We start from the raw sequence: 17,454 nt of genomic DNA on the forward strand, positions 1-17,454 counted from the left end.
ATTCATTGTTCTTAAAAGTCAGTCAGATTGTGGTGGATCGCTTTTGATTAATATTTTTCTACATAAGATCACATTTGTGACTTGGAAACGTTTTATAAAAATATTTGTTTATAAAAATTTTATCAAATATTTTGAAAATTGTTTTAAGTATATAAATATGTTTGAATAACTATTCTATAAAAACGTTTAATTTTGAAAATGTGTGTGAATAACACAATTATTTAAAAAAACGATGTTATAATAAAAAAAATTAAGAGGATATTCGAATAACCATTCTATAAATAATTATTAATTATTAAAATTCTAAAAACATAAAAAAATTTTAAATTATTCTTCAAAGACTTTTCTTGAAAAATACTTTTTTAAAAATATTTTCATATTTTTTAAAATAAAAATCTTATCAAACACATATTTTAATAAAATACTAAAAATGTTTTTAAAATACTTAATCAAAACCTTAATTTTCTTTATACCATTTGTTACCTTGTTGATCGAATTGGCATCTCAAAGACTTCCCCTATAGATTAATTAATTGATAATATATTTGCTACATTTTGGATTATATAATATAATTATAATTTTCAAATAAGTTAGGTGATAATCACAATACGTTAATCTTCTGACTTCTCTTTTAACTTTTGTAATAAAAATAAAGTTAATTCATTCTTACAACAGAAGTCGCTATTTTGAATTTTGTGAAGTTTAAAAGCGTTACGGCAACAACAATTGCACTCTATATAAAAGCTTATTTCTGTTTAATTATCAAAATAATCGATTGCTGCTCTGAAACTGAGCTTCGGCTGAAAAGGTAATTTGTCGTCCTTGAATTTAGCTTCCTTCTTTACTCGAACGGCCCCCATATTTTGTGGTAATGGGATTTGGGCAATTTAATGAGAAAAACAGTTGGTTTTGTAATATTTTCTGTAGTGGATTTCAAATTGGGTTTGGAAGAATGCGTTTTGCAGGATTGTGTCATTCAAAATCGTGTTTTTTTTCATGGTGGTTTGAAGGAGAAAACTGGAGAATTGCGTTTAGCTACTTCCATGGAGAATTTTTATTGCGTAGTTGCATCACGCGTCTCTTGAGTTATTATCATTGTAAATAAAAGAGCGAGTAGATTCTTGAAAACAGGGGATGGGACAGGATCAACAATAATGCACGTGTATTTGATTTTGAAATTTAATATTTCCCGACTCTCGAAATCCTAGTCACTTCGCTGCCCGATAAGATTTTGTCTTGAAGGCAGCATAAAGTTACAAGGTTGAGACTCGAGAGTCTAAATTTAGTCCAGTTTCAGATTGCAAAGTTTGAAGTTTTTAGAAATTTAAAACTAAACTTGAAAATTTTTATCTAATTTGGGCTTGAGAGATGGTTTTAGGCAGATTACTACATATTTAAGATGTATTACTGATGATTCTTTTGAACAAAAAACTTTGAGCTAATTGGTGTGTGTGATTGGATGACTGTGCAAAGGTGCCTGGAGCTGCTTGCTATTGATTGGCGAGAGTTTGATCAAATCATTCGCATAATTTTGAAGAGTCATGAAATCACACTCAACATGGGGAACTTCCAAGAACCCCGTCAAATTCCGGATGTAAATAAACACCTGCCTTTCTGTTGTGGACAAATAACAATTTTATTTAGATGAATTGAGTTCTATTCTTTTATGTCCTTTGATATTCGTTAATCATTTTGCAGACCAACTGCGGACAACCTAGTACCTATACGTTTAGACATTGAAATCGATGGTCAGAGGTTTAGAGATGCTTTCATTTGGAATCCTTCAGGTAATTTATTTATGTATATGCACCTACAGTCATAAACAATTTTTTTGTTTACTCTTGATTCGTTATTCTTCCTAGGATTTACTTGTTTTGTGTGCTTCCTGATATATTGGCACAAGTTGAAACATTAAGTTTGAACTTTTTTTCTGTCTAATTATGATACATAGGAAAACCTACTTTTAACTTAATTTAAATAATTTTCGGTTATCCTATCCCGGTGCTGAGCTGAGGCTGACAAACTCCAGATATTTCGACTGCAGACAATCATCATCGTTTTTTGGTCTCACTATGGATGATAAATGTTCACGCCTTGGTTTCCAAATCATTAATTCGAACTGTATTTGATTATATAATTGATTAAGGCCTTAAAAATTTGAGAAACTCCTTTGAAACGTTACTAAACGTAACTATTAATCCAATGAAGTTTATTTATGAAAGGAGATATGTGGTCGGTTGTTTTCACGTCTCAGCTGGCCATACAGCAAGCGAGCATGTGCGAATAAGTGTGGTTGCATGCACTTTTATGAAATACCAGAGCTAATTTTTTTTATTTGTCGATTTAGATCCCGACTCTGAAGTGGTGGTCTTTGCTAGAAGAACAGTTAAAGATTTGAAGCTTCCTCCTGCTTTTGTCACACAGATTGCTCAGTCAATTCAAGTATTCTACAGTAAACAAGTCCTATGCTTGATATAATTGATTCTATGCATTATGCTTTATTCCACTCAATAGTTAATCATAAGTTATGCTTAGTTAACGTGTGGAAGCGTATCCTTTCTTTAAAAGTCTATATCATGTATTGCTTGCTTTCTGTTTATATGTACCAGCTCTGAATCTCAGTTGTTCTTGATTGTGTATTGAGAGACATCATTGGAAAATTCATGTACCCAAGAAAGTCATCCCTAAGATTTACCCCTATCAAGTTAGTAGCTGCGGGCGAAAAATGTTTCTTGATGATATTGGGGAAGAAGTCAAAACACGAGATATTTTTTAATGAACCATTTTCTGGTGTATCTATATGTAAGAGAAAATAGAATGTATCTAAATAATGTTGTTTGACTAAATTCAATATTAAGTTGTTAGAGGGACAGAGATATGACTAGGTTAACTGGGGTTGCAAAGTAATCATTGATTCATTACCAGATTACATTATTCATTGATTTAGGACTCTGGTGTGGCATTTGTTCATTATTTCACTTCTTTTTGTCTTTTTTTTAAAGAATATCTGAGATTGGTAAATTTTGAATTTGAGAGTGATTTCTTTGGTTGATCTGAATATTGATTTGGTAGATCATCAAGAGCTGCTGAGTTATGATTCTTGTAAAAAAGGTGAGGTTGTATGATAATTGTGTAAATAAAAAAAAAAAAAAAAACTCATTAGGCACGAAGTAACTATGTAATAATTGTGTGCAGGTTCTCTTCTTTCTTGATTATGGCTGACTATGGTTCACATGTCCATTATCACAGACACAGCTGGCTGAATTTAGATCATACGAGGGGCAAGATATGTATAACGGCGAGAAAGTTGTTCCTATCAAGGTTTGGCATTGTGACTTGTGATTCCAGTTATTAACTTTTTTTATACTTATATCTATAACCTTTTCTATTTATCCACTATAAATTTGTCTCTTTTTTGTTTGGTAAATAAAATAATCATACCGGAAGTTATATCCATTTTCTTTGTCCATTTACCCAGCTCGATCTCCGTGTTAATCATACTCTCATCAAGGACCACTTTTTATGGGTAAGTGAAGCCAGTGAGATCTATAATTTCTTCTTCAATGTTTTACACAGAAACTATGTATTTTTTGACATGAGATGCTTTTCTCATTGTTAGAACTGAATCATGATTTTCAGGATTTAAACAACTTTGAGAGTGACCCTGAAGAATTTGCAAAAACTTTCTGCAAAGACATGGGTATTGTAGATCCTGAAATTGGAGTAAGCACTTGTGATCTACAATTAATTTTAGCATTTCGAAAAAAATCCTCCCATTTTCAATTTTTCCATAATGATTTTATTCAGATGGAAAATTTTGTCATGTTTATCAGTTCCTGGGCTCAGCGTACCAATTTAAAATTGCTAATCTGTGCTGGTGTTATGATAGATAATGGTAGTGACTTAGAATCTTGTTTGTGCAATCCACTGCTCTGGCAAAACGTTGAATGCCCAGTGTCATGGTCTTACCTTTTGCTTGTTTATCATTTTCTCCCTTCAACACTTTGCTTGTTTTTCCATGGGATCTAGGAGAAAATCCCATCTACCATTTGTATTCTCACGATATTACATCCTTCATTTGAAATTTCTTCTTGGATGATCATGCTACCTCTCAGAAACTAGTGATAAGCATATAAGATGTGGTGTCTATCAATATGCTTACTGGTACTGTAAATCGGGGGTTCGCTATTTATATTTGAAGCTCCCCACGCAAATGGCTATCAATATGCTTACTGGTACGGTAAATCGGGGGTTCGCTATTTATATTTGAAGCTCCCCACGCAAATGGTTAAAGAAATTAGGTAACTGCAGACCCAAAGAAGCAACCTGTTCTGACTCGCACTTGCCTGCACTTTCCGCTTTGGGGCACATTTGGACATACATGTGTTATATTTGCTTTTTTGGTGAATATGGTTTGCCAGTCATTACTTCTGAAAATTCCACTAGGAGTTTTTTTAGCACTATGTTATAGAGTGCTCCTGCTTCATAAAATACTAACCAACATTGACCATGCAGCCGGCCATTGCTATTGCTATCAGAGAGCAACTCTACGAGGTGAAAATTAAATTTAGTTTTCTGCTTGATAACTATTGATTTGTACTCCAATGATGCACTTTTGCTTTGTGGAAATTATTCTCTACTCCCAACCTTGAACATTTCATGTTTCAGATCGCTGTACAAAATGTGACTTCAGTTCGGGAAAGCAGAATAAACAAGAAAGGGCGTAAAGGGTTTGATTACGCTCAGGCCAGGTTTATTTTGCTTTTTTAGTCAAATCATTTGTGTCATTTTCATTTTCATTTTTTTGGAAAAGACTCTGAAAGTACTAATAGACTCTGCAACTGTCTTTCCTATTATATGGCTCAATTCACTGACAAGACACCGGTCCGTCTTCCTTCTTTCCTTTCGTCACTTTCAGCAAAGCCAATGGAAATGCTGTGGACTTGTTCAAGTTATTTGGCAACAAATCGAGTGTCCTTCGGTAAGTCCTTGAAGAAAACAATCGTACTGGTCTCATTTCTTTGTACATTTCAGAAATCTTGAGCTTTACTGGTGTCATTTCTTGGTTGATTTCAGAAAAAGGAAAGAGTGGGATGCCTATGAACCCATTGTGGATCTCCTATCAAACGAGGAAGTGGACGCTCTTGAGGCGAAACAGGAAAGGAGTACACGATGACATGAAAATTAGCTCCAGTATTATTTGTATTTGCTCACTCACGATTATTTTTGTACCATTTTGGTGCATGTTTTGTGATAAACTAGTACCCAAGGCACTCACGACGCGTGTGTAGTATAATGAATTATTGTAAAAATAGATGAATGATTAATGAGGATTAAAGCATCCAACATTATCAAAATTAGTTCAGGAACGTGGATAAAAAAAAACCAGGGATAATATGGAATGAAAATTTTGTTTTTTTGTCCATAAACAATTGGGAGCAAGAGTTATTTTTCAAGCTTATACATGAAACGCGATGTTGATGTAACCAAGTCGTCTAAAATAATTTTTTGTATTACTGAAGCTTTACACATAATATAGGAAAGATTAATTTTGCACTTATACAATTATAATCATAAAATTTATCTAATAGTTAAAAACGAACCTATTCTACTTAAATAATTGGTTTAATCTATTATTAAAAAAGGTTATCATTTAAAAGTTATTGATTTTTAGACAATATTATATTTATGTACACATGATGATATATGAAAGAAAAAAAGAAAAGTAGCGGTGATTTTATGCTACATCGGGTAAAACACATTATCTTTTGTGTTTTTGTCAAAATGTTCATGTGAACATTATGATGAAAAAAATTCATATGGATCCGTCTATAATTTTTTTTGTCATTTAACGAATCTTGGTGCGAAAATTTTAATAAAAAACAGGGATAGTTTCAATCCGTGTAACATAAAATCATTGAAAAAGAGGTTTCTAGAAGGTGAGAGCAGAATCCTAAACCTAACACCCTTCCTAAGTTCCTTCCTCCTCTTATCTTCTTCCCCTCCACCAATCGGCCATTCACTCATCCTTCCAATTTCTACAAAACCCTAACGCAGTTTAGGAGAGAATCTATGGCTTCATCCACAGCTCAAATTCACGCCCTTGGGGCTACCACTCACTTCACTTCCTCAAACAGACTGAACAACAATCCCAGCAAGACTGTTTTTTTTGGGACAAAGCTCAACAATACGGTGTCGTTTGGTCTCAATCTCAAGAGCAAGGCCAGCCGTCGCTTCCGAGTCGTTGCGGAGAAAGTTGTGGGGATTGATCTCGGGACCACGAATTCTGCCGTGGCGGCCATGGAGGGAGGGAAGCCGACGATTGTCACCAACGCTGAGGGTCAGCGAACTACGCCGTCTGTGGTTGCATATACGAAGGCTGGGGATAGGCTGGTTGGGCAAATTGCGAAGCGGCAGGCGGTGGTGAACCCCCAGAATACCTTCTTCTCGGTCAAGAGGTTTATTGGGAGGAAGATGTCGGAGGTGGATGAGGAGTCGAAGCAGGTTTCTTACAATGTGGTGAGGGATGAGAATGGGAATGTTAAGCTCGACTGTCCTGCAATTGGGAAACAGTTTGCTGCTGAGGAAATCTCGGCTCAGGTGTGTGCATAATACCTACTTGTCATTTCCGCCCTTTTAACGGAAGATGTATATCTCGAGGCTAAGTTGATTGTATTAAATTCAGTGCGAATTTTTTTGCTTATGAACTTCATAAATTTTCTTTTTTGAAATTGAAATATGAGTGCTTCCATTGTTTGACGCATGATCTTGGAGTTCAGGAGTGTTAAGTATTTTATCCCGAGAACACTTTATTTTCCCCCTCTTGTGCATGTAAACTTTGAGATCAGTAATTGTGCACCCTTCAGGCACATTGCTTTAGCACCTAATGGGTGAGTTTATTGGTGTGAATGGTAATCTTATAGTTGTCACCTGTCGGATCAACTTTTGCCTGATATGTTATCAATTTATTATGATAATTTTGCTGTATGATACACCAAAGTATGTTATTAAACAATGCTTCTTTCGCTATGATACACCAAAGTATGTTATTAAGCAATGCTTCTTTCGCTCTCTGGCTTTAGGTTTTGAGGAAGCTTGTGGATGATGCTTCAAAGTTTTTGAACGACAAGGTCACTAAAGCTGTGGTCACTGTTCCTGCTTACTTCAATGATTCTCAGAGAACTGCAACCAAAGATGCTGGTCGTATTGCTGGCTTAGAAGTTCTCCGTATTATAAATGAGCCCACTGCAGCATCATTGGCCTATGGTTTTGAGAAGAAAAGCAATGAAACTATTCTGGTTTTTGATCTTGGAGGTGGTACCTTTGATGTTTCAGGTACGAAATGTCTCATTTATTTTCTAGCTCATCCCTTGTGTTGGTTCCTCATTTTCTGTTGCTCAACTGAAGCATGGTTGTCATCTTACCCATTCGCTTTGTCGTATCTTTTTGTTTTCCTTAATACTTTTACATTAATTTCTGCTTTAGTTCAAGCATCATTTTTTGTCATGCCAGATTCCAATTTAGAATTCGAGAGCACTCATTTTATCATGAAAATTCTAGTTGAGACCTGTGAACAAACTATAAGCAACAAATTGCTATTTTTTTAGACGCTAACATTGGCTATTTTATCACGTCCAATATATTAAACGAGTGTTTGATTTGTGATACGATGGTCTAGTGTGTTCAATAGTTCATGAATTTTTTAGGCTGTTGACATGAAATTATTAATTTTCCTTCTTTCTTTTTATTAGTTCTTGAGGTTGGTGATGGTGTGTTTGAAGTGCTATCTACTTCTGGAGATACACATCTTGGTGGTGATGACTTTGACAAGGTTCATATTTCTTGTTGCTTATTCATTGAAGATGACTTTCCATTCTCATTTGTTGCTGCGATATTGGAAATATGCATATTTAATTTTACAACTGCATTTGATTTCTGATGCTGTCATTCACTTTTTTGGATTTCATCCAGAGAATTGTCGATTGGCTTGCTGCAAATTTCAAAAAGGATGAGGGGATAGATCTTTTGAAGGACAAGCAAGCTCTTCAACGTCTGACTGAGACAGCAGAGAAGGCCAAGATGGAATTGTCATCTTTGACGCAAACTAATATCAGGCATGTTTAACTTTCAAAATTTGCTGACACAATTTGCAAATTCTTAGATGCTTAATTGTTTACATTGTTTTCTTCCTTTTGCTAGTTTGCCTTTCATTACTGCCACTGCTGATGGACCGAAACATATTGAAACAACTATTACACGTGCTAAATTTGAGGAGTTATGCTCAGATTTACTGGACAGGTAAGTTGAATAATTTGTGAGTGATTAACATGATGTGATAATATAATATTTTGCCGCTTATTGGAGGAAAATGTTTCCTTATCAGACTCAAAACACCTGTTCAAAATTCATTGAGGGATGCGAAGCTGTCTTTCAGTGATATTGATGAAGTTATCCTTGTTGGTGGTTCCACGCGTATTCCAGCTGTCCAGGAACTTGTCAAGAAATTGACTGGAAAGGACCCAAATGTTACTGTCAACCCTGATGAAGTTGTTGCCCTCGGAGCAGCAGTTCAGGTTTGGGCATGCCCTCTATTAGCTGTTTTATTCTTGCTTAGTAACATAGTTTGACAAACATTCTTGCTTATTTTATTTGTTTAGGCTGGTGTTTTGGCAGGAGATGTTAGCGATATAGTCCTTCTGGATGTAATCCCACTATCTTTGGGGTTGGAAACACTTGGTGGGGTAATGACCAAGATTATTCCTAGAAATACCACTTTACCTACCTCAAAATCAGAGGTGTTCTCAACAGCAGCTGATGGTCAGACAAGTGTTGAGATAAATGTCCTTCAAGGTGAGAGAGAGTTTGTTAGAGATAACAAATCTTTAGGCAGTTTTCGTCTTGATGGAATTCCTCCAGCCCCTCGTGGAGTTCCTCAAATTGAGGTTAAATTTGACATCGATGCAAATGGAATCCTCTCTGTCGCTGCCATTGACAAGGGAACTGGGAAAAAGCAAGATATCACAATTACTGGTGCCAGCACATTGCCTAGTGATGAGGTAAGAGTTTTTGATGGTGTCTTAACCATATTCATGCCCTACAAACAACCACTGCAGCAACCCACTAGAATCGAGCTAATTAAATGAAAGTTTGTCTTTTAAATTTAACTACTATTAAACCAGCGTCGACTACTAATTAAACTTATCTGGAAATTTTCAATTTTTTTTCCCCAATGCTGATCCAGTGCTCTTATTTTACTACAGGTGCAGAGAATGGTTAACGAAGCTGAAAAATTTGCAAAAGAAGACAAAGAGAAGAGAGATGCTATAGATACAAAAAATCAGGCTGATTCTGTAGTTTACCAGACGGAGAAGCAATTGAAGGAACTTGGAGACAAAGTTCCTGCCCCAGTTAAAGAAAAGGTTGAGACAAAACTCGGAGAACTTAAGGATGCCATTTCTGGTGGCTCAACCCAAGCAATGAAGGACGCAATGAGTGCTCTAAATCAAGAGGTTATGCAGCTTGGCCAATCATTATATAACCAACCAGGTGCAACACCTGGTACTGGCCCCACACCTGGTGGGGGAGCTAGCTCTTCTGAATCATCAGGCAAGGGACCTGAAGGAGATGTCATTGATGCCGATTTCACAGACAGCAAATGAGGGGCATGAAACAGATATCAAGCCTGGTCAGCGATATTAATCATCATTCCTTGTGTTTATACAGGAATATTTTTGCTCGATTTTGATAGAGACAGGATGTTTGAGCAAATTTAGTTATCACACAATTTGACAGTATTTAAACATCCTAAACGTTTTCACCCACTAGATTGTACCATCTGGCAACACCAGCGATGGGTTAGGGAGTTCTATATAGTAAATTCCACCATTTCACTGTCCTTTTCACCGCAATGTTTGCTTGAGTTGGGTACCGGGTTGTTTGTAGCTTTTGAAAGTCCTTTTTATCATACATGCTCGTCTGTTTCAATCCTAATATGCTCGCCAAACAACACTCACGTGCATTTACAACCAAATATTACAGATGAATTTCCGGACACCATATTTACCAATTTGTTGGAAACGTTTTCATGCAACGAGACGAGTAGGGATGCATCAGCAATCGCAAGAAATGTCTTGATACTACTAGTTAGTAGTTAGACGTTCAGTGGCAAACATATGGAGCATGCACGAGGCCGCCACTGGACTTCACAATCCAATCCATAAAAATCTCTGATTAAACCGTGGTGAGTAAATTTAAACACACAGAGCCATATTTCATAACAAAAGAAATCATGGCCGACAACAATTATGAAAAACACAATTAATTCCTTCGTATTATCGTATATCTAAACTTCATGGCCAGAAACGTCAAAACTTCGGCAAATAACGATAGTAGACAAATTTGGAAGAGAAACAGTAAAATGCAAATAAAACAGAATGGGTTCATCAGATTCGAAGCAGAAATGTTGGTCCAAAAATTGTGTGCTCACTGTCCTCACCAAACCACTTGGTAATTTTCAGTAGACAGCTGAGTTCTCTGTGAAAATTTTGGCGGATTCCCGCCTCTCAATGGCAAGATATTGACGACCTGCCATAGTAGAATTCAGTAATATTACAACACTAACTGAAAGGACATCCATTCAAGACAAGAATTGAAGCTCTTTGTTCGTTGTTTAATGAGTCATTTGTCTATGAATATAGTAACTTAGCAATAAGTATTTCCTATAACAAAGGGATGGAGAGAAAAACCTTTAAATCACTGAAAGTGCTTGAAGAAGTAAAAGACGCAGAAATTGGGAATAACTCAGAAGAATCTACAGCAGGAATGACGAATTCCATAGATCCACTGCAAAGGTATCCAATATCCGATTAAAACTGAATACGAACACTATGAAACATCAAATAAGAAAATTTGTAGCAAACTGACCTGCGATTTGAGTTATCAATGAGCACAATAGACCACTCTAAAATAGACTTTCGGGAATCATACCTACAATTTACATAAAAAAAAATGTTCACAAATGCTCGGTATTCAGAAAATGTTCAACTGATTTCTTTTTAATTTATGCATGAATCCCCACGTAACCAACACAATTCCATATAATGCTAACATACAAGTCTAGTCACACTCCAAAATTTTAAATGAATATCTGCAGGTTTAAGTAACTTAAGTTGAAACTACGACAGACACCATGCGGCAAAGGGAACTCATCGAATCCTGGCTATATCACAAGGATCATATGTGAATAAAATAAATCTTCACCTCCACTCCCCATCAATCTGTTGTACTTTTGGTGGATCTCTCAGAGCAGGAAGAGGAATCGAAATTAAAACATTCTGTAGATTAAACATAGTTGGAACTTCATACTCCAAATTCACATAGGTCTCATTTCCAGAAACAGAAGGCCAGCAGTTTACTGAAAGATTACAAGTGAAGAAGCTGATAAATGAAATTTATATATCTATATCTATCTATTTAAACATGCATATTACTGTGAAAAGGAAACATTAAAAACAAAGCTTACTCGACAGTGGCACATAAGACTCATTGGCACTTTGCATTCTCCACTTCAACAGACTAGCACCATCACCTGACTGGCCAGTAGGAAATGGTCTATGCGGATCCTTGAGACCTAGAATATTTTCACCGGAAAACAATTCCTTGTTGACATTGGGGTGAGTTTTAAACAGAATTCCTGGATTACCACCAGTTTCTATCTGAAAATCGACCGAAATGAATTGTCTATGAGATATATGCTAACTCCTCGAACAAAAAAGCAACAAGGTAAAGGGTGAATAGGGATGAAGGATGTTGGGAAAAAAAAACTAGAAACCTGAACTTGGATGTGTCCATCCTCTTGGTTTAGTATTTGGAGTGACAAGGTACCCTGCAGATCAAAGTTTACAATACCACCATCCTGTTTGAAAGTTATGTTAAGCTTTTCTTCCACGCTTAATGTAACAGGATCACTTGGAGGTGGAGTAGCTGTTTTGGACTGACCAATGCTTGGTCTGACATCTTCAACAATCACTTCACCTTCAGCTTTGAGAGATTCCAAAAATTGGTTGGCTCTTTGGGTTTTCCCTAGCTGCATACCAAGGCCTTTATTTGGAGCAGGAGCAGAAAGTGGAGAACGTCCTAATCGTTGAAGTTCCGAAGCAACATAATTAGATAATGCTCAATCATTTGTAAGCATCTCAAGACCAAATATGCCAGGGAAAACATGTACTGACAAAGCACCAGTAACTACTTGAAATCATCTGAATCAGTTATAAACAGGACCACAAGTTATCATAGTGATAGTCTTGTTTGCATATGAATGACACATCCAGATTGTTCCAACCAGAGAACGGTATAGTTTAGGTTCAGATGATTCTTTGAAATGTCATCAGCCTGAAGTGATCTCTAAAGGAAATTACAGCTAAATGATGTCTTGTTTGCATCAGCAGCAGCCTCCATATTAAATATAATTGCCCATGACAAGTCATGAAAAAGACCATTTGATTTGCTCGCTACTAAATATTGGACATCCCTTCGCTATATTACTTTACATTACTCATAATGCAATTTTTTAAGGAATGGAATGACCTATAAGTACAGTAAACTGTAAAAATCAAACAAAACTACCCTGAGCTAGCACACAGATTATGACTGGTTGGATTTAACTATTACTTGCTCCATGTCTCTTCCTCTTCCCACATCAATAAAGAAAAGAACAAGGAAAATGTACAGAAATAGAATAATACCCTGAGGAATAAATAGATCCATTTCATTCATTCCATAGTCAGATGACACATTTTCTAGCAATTTCACCTTTTAATTGACTGCAATTACAAACAATAAAACAACTGCCGCATGGAAAAAGGTAGAGAATGCAGAAAACTTCAAGTACATTAAAATAGGTTAGGTGTTAAGTCATGCAACTTATTTGATAGTTAAATAAAGTTTGAATTAAAAGGTGGTGAAAAATCACAAGCTCCACCAACAAAGAATTTATGCGGCACAATAATCATTTTCATGAAGTAGATGATGTTAGTAACTAGTTTTTCAATTCCAAAAGTAACCTAACACATACCTTTGGGCTTAGTGGGAAGGGATTCCATGTCAGTACTTATTCCCAAGCCTGAATCACTTCCGAAACCACCAGTATTCCTAGATATACTGGTGTCACTGCCAAAGCCACCATCAATTCTTCCAGAACTCATTGACTGCATAGACATAAATCCTCCTTTCTCACCCCTGTTCTTCTCGATCTAATAAATTTTACACAACAAATTAGTGTGTACTGGTGCCAAAGAATAAGTATTACAACTTAGTTCCAATCCATTACCTTATTTTTGTCAATCTCACTAGCTTTGCGCTTCATGACATCCTTGGTCTCATTGATCTTGCTTTGTAGTACCAGCTTGTGCAGTCTCTCTTCATGACTTTCCATCTCACAGTACTGTTTAACTTGTGCAACTGTGACATTCTCTTTGTGCCCAAGTGAGATGACTTCATCAAATGCAAAAAGGATCTCAAAAGCTGTCTTCCCAATGCCCTCTTCATCGAGAGAGTACGAGTATTCAGGCACCTAAAAGCCGTTATGGAAATAGTACTAAACTTTCAAAAACACCAATTGCTTGGAAACCGACAAAACATTAAAGAATCCAGCAATTTTTGCGCAATATTTTTTTCTTTTTCATGTCCTAACGGAAAGCAATAAACGAGACTGACACGAAAGAGCAGTGAATAAAACAAGATCAATAGCGAGGGTGCGTGCTTGCCCATATTAAAACAACAAACTTTTCAGCTTAACCATAATATCACCTATTAAAAAAAGGATACAAGTTTTGAAAGTAGCCTCAGTGTCTCCAAATCTTCAAGAATGTTGCTCTGTTTATTCGTGACAAGAAGCAAGTATAGGGACTCTATCGGCTGGTAGACATAACGGACATTTTCAGTCTCAACATATGTGTGCTGTTTTCCAGTTCCGACCAATTTAGGGAAGGCTGCCAGATATCCCTCAATTCGTATACGAGACATATCAACAAACTGCCTTGAAACAAGGACTATAAAAGCATAAAGTTAAACATGGCCAGTCGATCATTCCACAGAAAAAAAAAATGAAAACGGCTTGTAAAAAACCATGACGAAAACTGGTTACCATATCACAGTACATAACAGAGAAAAAAGACTAAATATACCAGAGACAAGTAGCATAAAGCTAATTAAAAAAATAGGCCAAACTCAAATACATCAATGGCCATAAAGTACCACCAAGGGCCAAAAAATAACAATATGCAATGCCCTGAAATCATAAGAAAAATGGTTGACATCCATTTTATAACACCCCTTCACAGTGGTTAATACAAATAATAGGGAAGTATTGAGACTATTGAGTAGAATTTAAAATCAATTCATCACGTCTGCAACCTCTAACACAACTAGGACCAACTTACGCATGGACCATGACTTTACCTTGAAATAAATTAACCTTGACATTAGAAAAATTACAAAATAAATTCATAACAGGAACAACAAAGCTGAAAAATATGTCCAAGATAACAGTCCAACTCCAAGGTCAAAATACTGTAAAAGACAACCGAACTTTTCCCTGATGCATGCATGTTTCCTATATTTCTTATCTGGATAAAGGTCCAGCAATAGGAAACACTACTTTGAAGTCACATAGAAGTCTATATAACATTCAAATTTGAAATTCCCCAATCATATCAACCCCAAAAATCACAGAAAGATGTGTCAGTAAACTGTGACCATATGCAAGCCATTCTGGTAATTATGATGCATAGGACAGTAATCAGTCATATCATAGAATCACTTTTCAACTTGATGCTTATAATATTGATAATTAATCCTTGTGCAAGTGACATTCTGATCTATGCCTTTAAGGATGTTGTACAATGTCCTATGGCGTAGGCAGAGGTTTGTATTGCTTTACAGATTGGTGAGGTGTTATCATCAGACTTGATACTTAATAATACTTATAATGCTGCTTCTGAGTTCTGAGTAGAGGTTTAGAATCTAAGATTTGAAACTTGAAAATAGGCACTCAGGGTCAGAATTCAGTCATTAGGGGAATCCAGCATTAATTAACCACTGGGGAGCCAGACAAGTAGATTTTGAAGAGGCGCTTGACTCATAAATGGGGTAAGCCACTTAAATTGTCGTCAATCTGTGGTTCCGGCATGTTGTCACTTGATTTACAGATTTATGACAATGCTGTCAAGTTTTACTTGTTGGATTGTGTTTGAATGAATTATTATCAACAATATTACCCTACTACTGGAACAGAAACCCCCCCCAAAAAATCTAGAATGTTAACACTGAAAAATTTTCAAGCACATCAATCATATAGATAAAGGAAGAACGTCATGATTATAGTCAAACAGAGATATCGTTCATCTTCACGGTTCATAATGTAATTTGGTAAGATATAGAATTCCACAGTAAATTGTGTTAGCTGCCGAAATTCCTTACAACATCACCACCTCAGAGTTCTCACCACCGTTTAGCCAAATAAAATGAATTGAAATCTAGTTATCATGAGAAAGATCGTAATTTCTAGTGTACTACATGATCTAGGATTCAATTCTAATCTCTTAGTTTTTCTTCTCTTAATTTCGACATTTTAAAAAAGATTCTAGTCCTTTGCAACAACTATTCCCTCGAGATAATACAAATTTACGATTGTCCCATCATATCCTACACAATCAGGATTCATCAATACAATTGACCACTCAATTTTTCTTTATAAATCGAATTTTTTTGATACTCGCGTAAATGTATTAGATATGTATGTATCAAGTATCAATCCCGTATCAATAACTGGAATGCATTGAACACCTAATCATCTTACACACTGTATCCCCCTATTAGAGAAATCTCGATTTTAAATAAGTTACAAATTTTTTGTTTGATTTGATCTCTTAATATACTATATACACATGATGTCTCCAGTGGAGAAAAACTTATCCGACATTTTCACCAAGTTGGTGAGTTTTATGCGCAAATTACAATGAATCTACAGATCATATCTTCTTTTATCGTGGATATCCACAACATCTTTATGGCATAATAAAGTGAATGAAATTGGTTTGGCCGGAGAGAAGGAACAAACTTGATAGAAACTGAGTAAGTTTAGAAGAGATAAAACTTCCGGAACAGGATAGAAGTTAGTGATTAATGGAAATGTCTTGGAAGTTTAGGGACAAACTGATTACTGATCTTTGAAGAAAAAGAAAAAAAAAAAAAGAAAAAAAAAGTCTCAGGCCTGAGGAACAACATTGTACTTCGGGGCTTAACTGGATAAACCCAAAAAAACTCCATTTAGTTCATTGTTCAATGGTTAGCAACCTTCAGTAGCTAGAACAAAACCATAGAAATAGAATCTGATTAAGTTGTCGACTATAGAATCTAAAGATAGATCAAAAGAATGTTCTATCTTTCGTAACAAGAGTCCAGCTGGAATCTATATTCACAACACAGCACATCCATTAGACTTTCAACTACCTGCTTATGATACAAGGAATTACAGTCTCAACTTCATGTAAATCCTCATCCAATTTCCATTCACAGAATCAAATACAAGTAAAAGAGCATGAACATCAACAGCTAAAGCTTCTAAAACAAAAATAGGGTGAACAAAAGATGCATCATTCTTATCCTGGCATCAGATCAAAAAGTAAAATCGTCTATAGAAAGATATAGACACTCACCTTTGCCAGATTTGCTGATGATGCTGGCCGCGAGCACAACCTGCATTACGTATCACAGACAGTCATAAAAATATAAAAAAATACCAACGTAATAGATCAAGAAATTGAAGTTCAAAACTTACCATCTTGTCACTCTCAAGTTCCACTAACAGTCACCAATAAAGAAAATAAAATGCCAAAAAGGTTCCCCACAACACCTGAAATGCCAAACACGAGACTTCAATTCCAGAAGAACTCCAGCAAAACCACGACTCCAACACAAAACAATAAAAATACACACGGTACATACGAAAAGACCAGATCTGGATCAACAACACAAGTTAATTATCTGAAAAATGCAGACATTAACTTTCGTATTCGTAAACGTTGCGAATATCACATAATTTTAATTTCAAACAGCGTTCTCAAAGTGTTCCCGGATAAATGTAACCAAAAAACAAAACAAAACAAAACAAAACAAAACATAAAGGAGATCAGCGTGATTATGAACAGATCAGAATTCGAAACCCTAAAGTTTAAAGCCGATCGAACATACCGGTGAAATACCAGATCGAGCCACAGAGCTGCGAGTCGAGAATGATAAACCGAGAGCAAGATCACTGCACAATTTGTTAGCAAAGTTATCAAATTTCTTTCATCTTACGTTTTTGAAAACGTACGTCGTCGTTTGTATTTTTCATTTATCTAACAAAAAAAATGATGAATAATATGGGATGAGACAAAGACAATCTTTGGTGTC

At 35.8% G+C, this 17,454-nt stretch overlaps 3 protein-coding genes across 3 annotated transcripts; 2 read left to right on the forward strand and 1 right to left on the reverse strand.

Moving 5' to 3' along the window:
• The first annotated feature begins 756 nt into the window (after positions 1-756).
• Positions 757-5,379, forward strand: LOC140881547 (chromatin structure-remodeling complex protein BSH). Its single transcript, XM_073286948.1, has 11 exons — positions 757-808; positions 1,474-1,594; positions 1,699-1,787; positions 2,348-2,442; positions 3,250-3,321; positions 3,479-3,526; positions 3,640-3,723; positions 4,516-4,554; positions 4,669-4,751; positions 4,919-4,981; positions 5,077-5,379. The coding sequence occupies exons 2-11, from the start codon at positions 1,542-1,544 to the stop codon at positions 5,174-5,176; spliced, it is 726 nt and encodes a 241-aa protein (XP_073143049.1). The 5' UTR covers positions 757-808; positions 1,474-1,541; the 3' UTR covers positions 5,177-5,379.
• A 554-nt stretch (positions 5,380-5,933) lies between these two features.
• On the forward strand, positions 5,934-9,902 carry LOC140880368 (stromal 70 kDa heat shock-related protein, chloroplastic). Its single transcript, XM_073284736.1, has 8 exons — positions 5,934-6,600; positions 7,083-7,335; positions 7,752-7,831; positions 7,972-8,114; positions 8,200-8,298; positions 8,384-8,573; positions 8,658-9,056; positions 9,261-9,902. The coding sequence occupies exons 1-8, from the start codon at positions 6,073-6,075 to the stop codon at positions 9,657-9,659; spliced, it is 2,091 nt and encodes a 696-aa protein (XP_073140837.1). The 5' UTR covers positions 5,934-6,072; the 3' UTR covers positions 9,660-9,902.
• A 308-nt stretch (positions 9,903-10,210) lies between these two features.
• Positions 10,211-17,387, reverse strand: LOC140880293 (coatomer subunit delta-like). Its single transcript, XM_073284613.1, has 12 exons — positions 17,251-17,387; positions 16,838-16,912; positions 16,716-16,755; positions 13,825-14,048; positions 13,328-13,570; positions 13,073-13,250; positions 11,831-12,135; positions 11,522-11,714; positions 11,260-11,413; positions 10,924-10,986; positions 10,746-10,842; positions 10,211-10,584 (listed from the first exon to the last, which is right to left on the reverse strand). Exons 2-12 carry the CDS (start codon positions 16,838-16,840, stop codon positions 10,492-10,494), a joined length of 1,593 nt encoding a protein of 530 aa, XP_073140714.1. The 5' UTR covers positions 16,841-16,912; positions 17,251-17,387; the 3' UTR covers positions 10,211-10,491.
• Between the last annotated feature and the right edge of the window lie 67 nt (positions 17,388-17,454).

Source organism: Henckelia pumila, chromosome 2, assembly GCF_033568475.1.
Source record: "Henckelia pumila isolate YLH828 chromosome 2, ASM3356847v2, whole genome shotgun sequence".
Classification (NCBI taxonomy): domain Eukaryota; kingdom Viridiplantae; phylum Streptophyta; class Magnoliopsida; order Lamiales; family Gesneriaceae; genus Henckelia; species Henckelia pumila.

What these genes read in the sequence shown, in the direction of transcription:
- LOC140881547 (XM_073286948.1), top strand. Translation starts at nt 1,542, where the DNA reads ATGAAATCACACTCAACATGGGGAACTTCCAAGAACCCCGTCAAATTC. An exon ending in AGATTGCTCAGTCAATTCAA is followed by an intron (nt 2,443 to 3,249) that starts GTATTCTACAGT and finishes CCATTATCACAG; the next exon opens with ACACAGCTGGCTGAATTTAG. An exon ending in AGAAAGTTGTTCCTATCAAG is followed by an intron (nt 3,322 to 3,478) that starts GTTTGGCATTGT and finishes CCATTTACCCAG; the next exon opens with CTCGATCTCCGTGTTAATCA.
- LOC140880368 (XM_073284736.1), top strand. Translation starts at nt 6,073, where the DNA reads ATGGCTTCATCCACAGCTCAAATTCACGCCCTTGGGGCTACCACTCAC. An exon ending in CTGAGGAAATCTCGGCTCAG is followed by an intron (nt 6,601 to 7,082) that starts GTGTGTGCATAA and finishes CTCTGGCTTTAG; the next exon opens with GTTTTGAGGAAGCTTGTGGA. An exon ending in TTGACGCAAACTAATATCAG is followed by an intron (nt 8,115 to 8,199) that starts GCATGTTTAACT and finishes TCCTTTTGCTAG; the next exon opens with TTTGCCTTTCATTACTGCCA.
- LOC140880293 (XM_073284613.1), bottom strand. An exon ending in TGAGGCTACTTTCAAAACTT is followed by an intron (nt 13,571 to 13,824) that starts GTATCCTTTTTT and finishes AACGGCTTTTAG; the next exon opens with GTGCCTGAATACTCGTACTC. An exon ending in CAGATTGATGGGGAGTGGAG is followed by an intron (nt 10,987 to 11,259) that starts GTGAAGATTTAT and finishes TGTAAATTGTAG; the next exon opens with GTATGATTCCCGAAAGTCTA.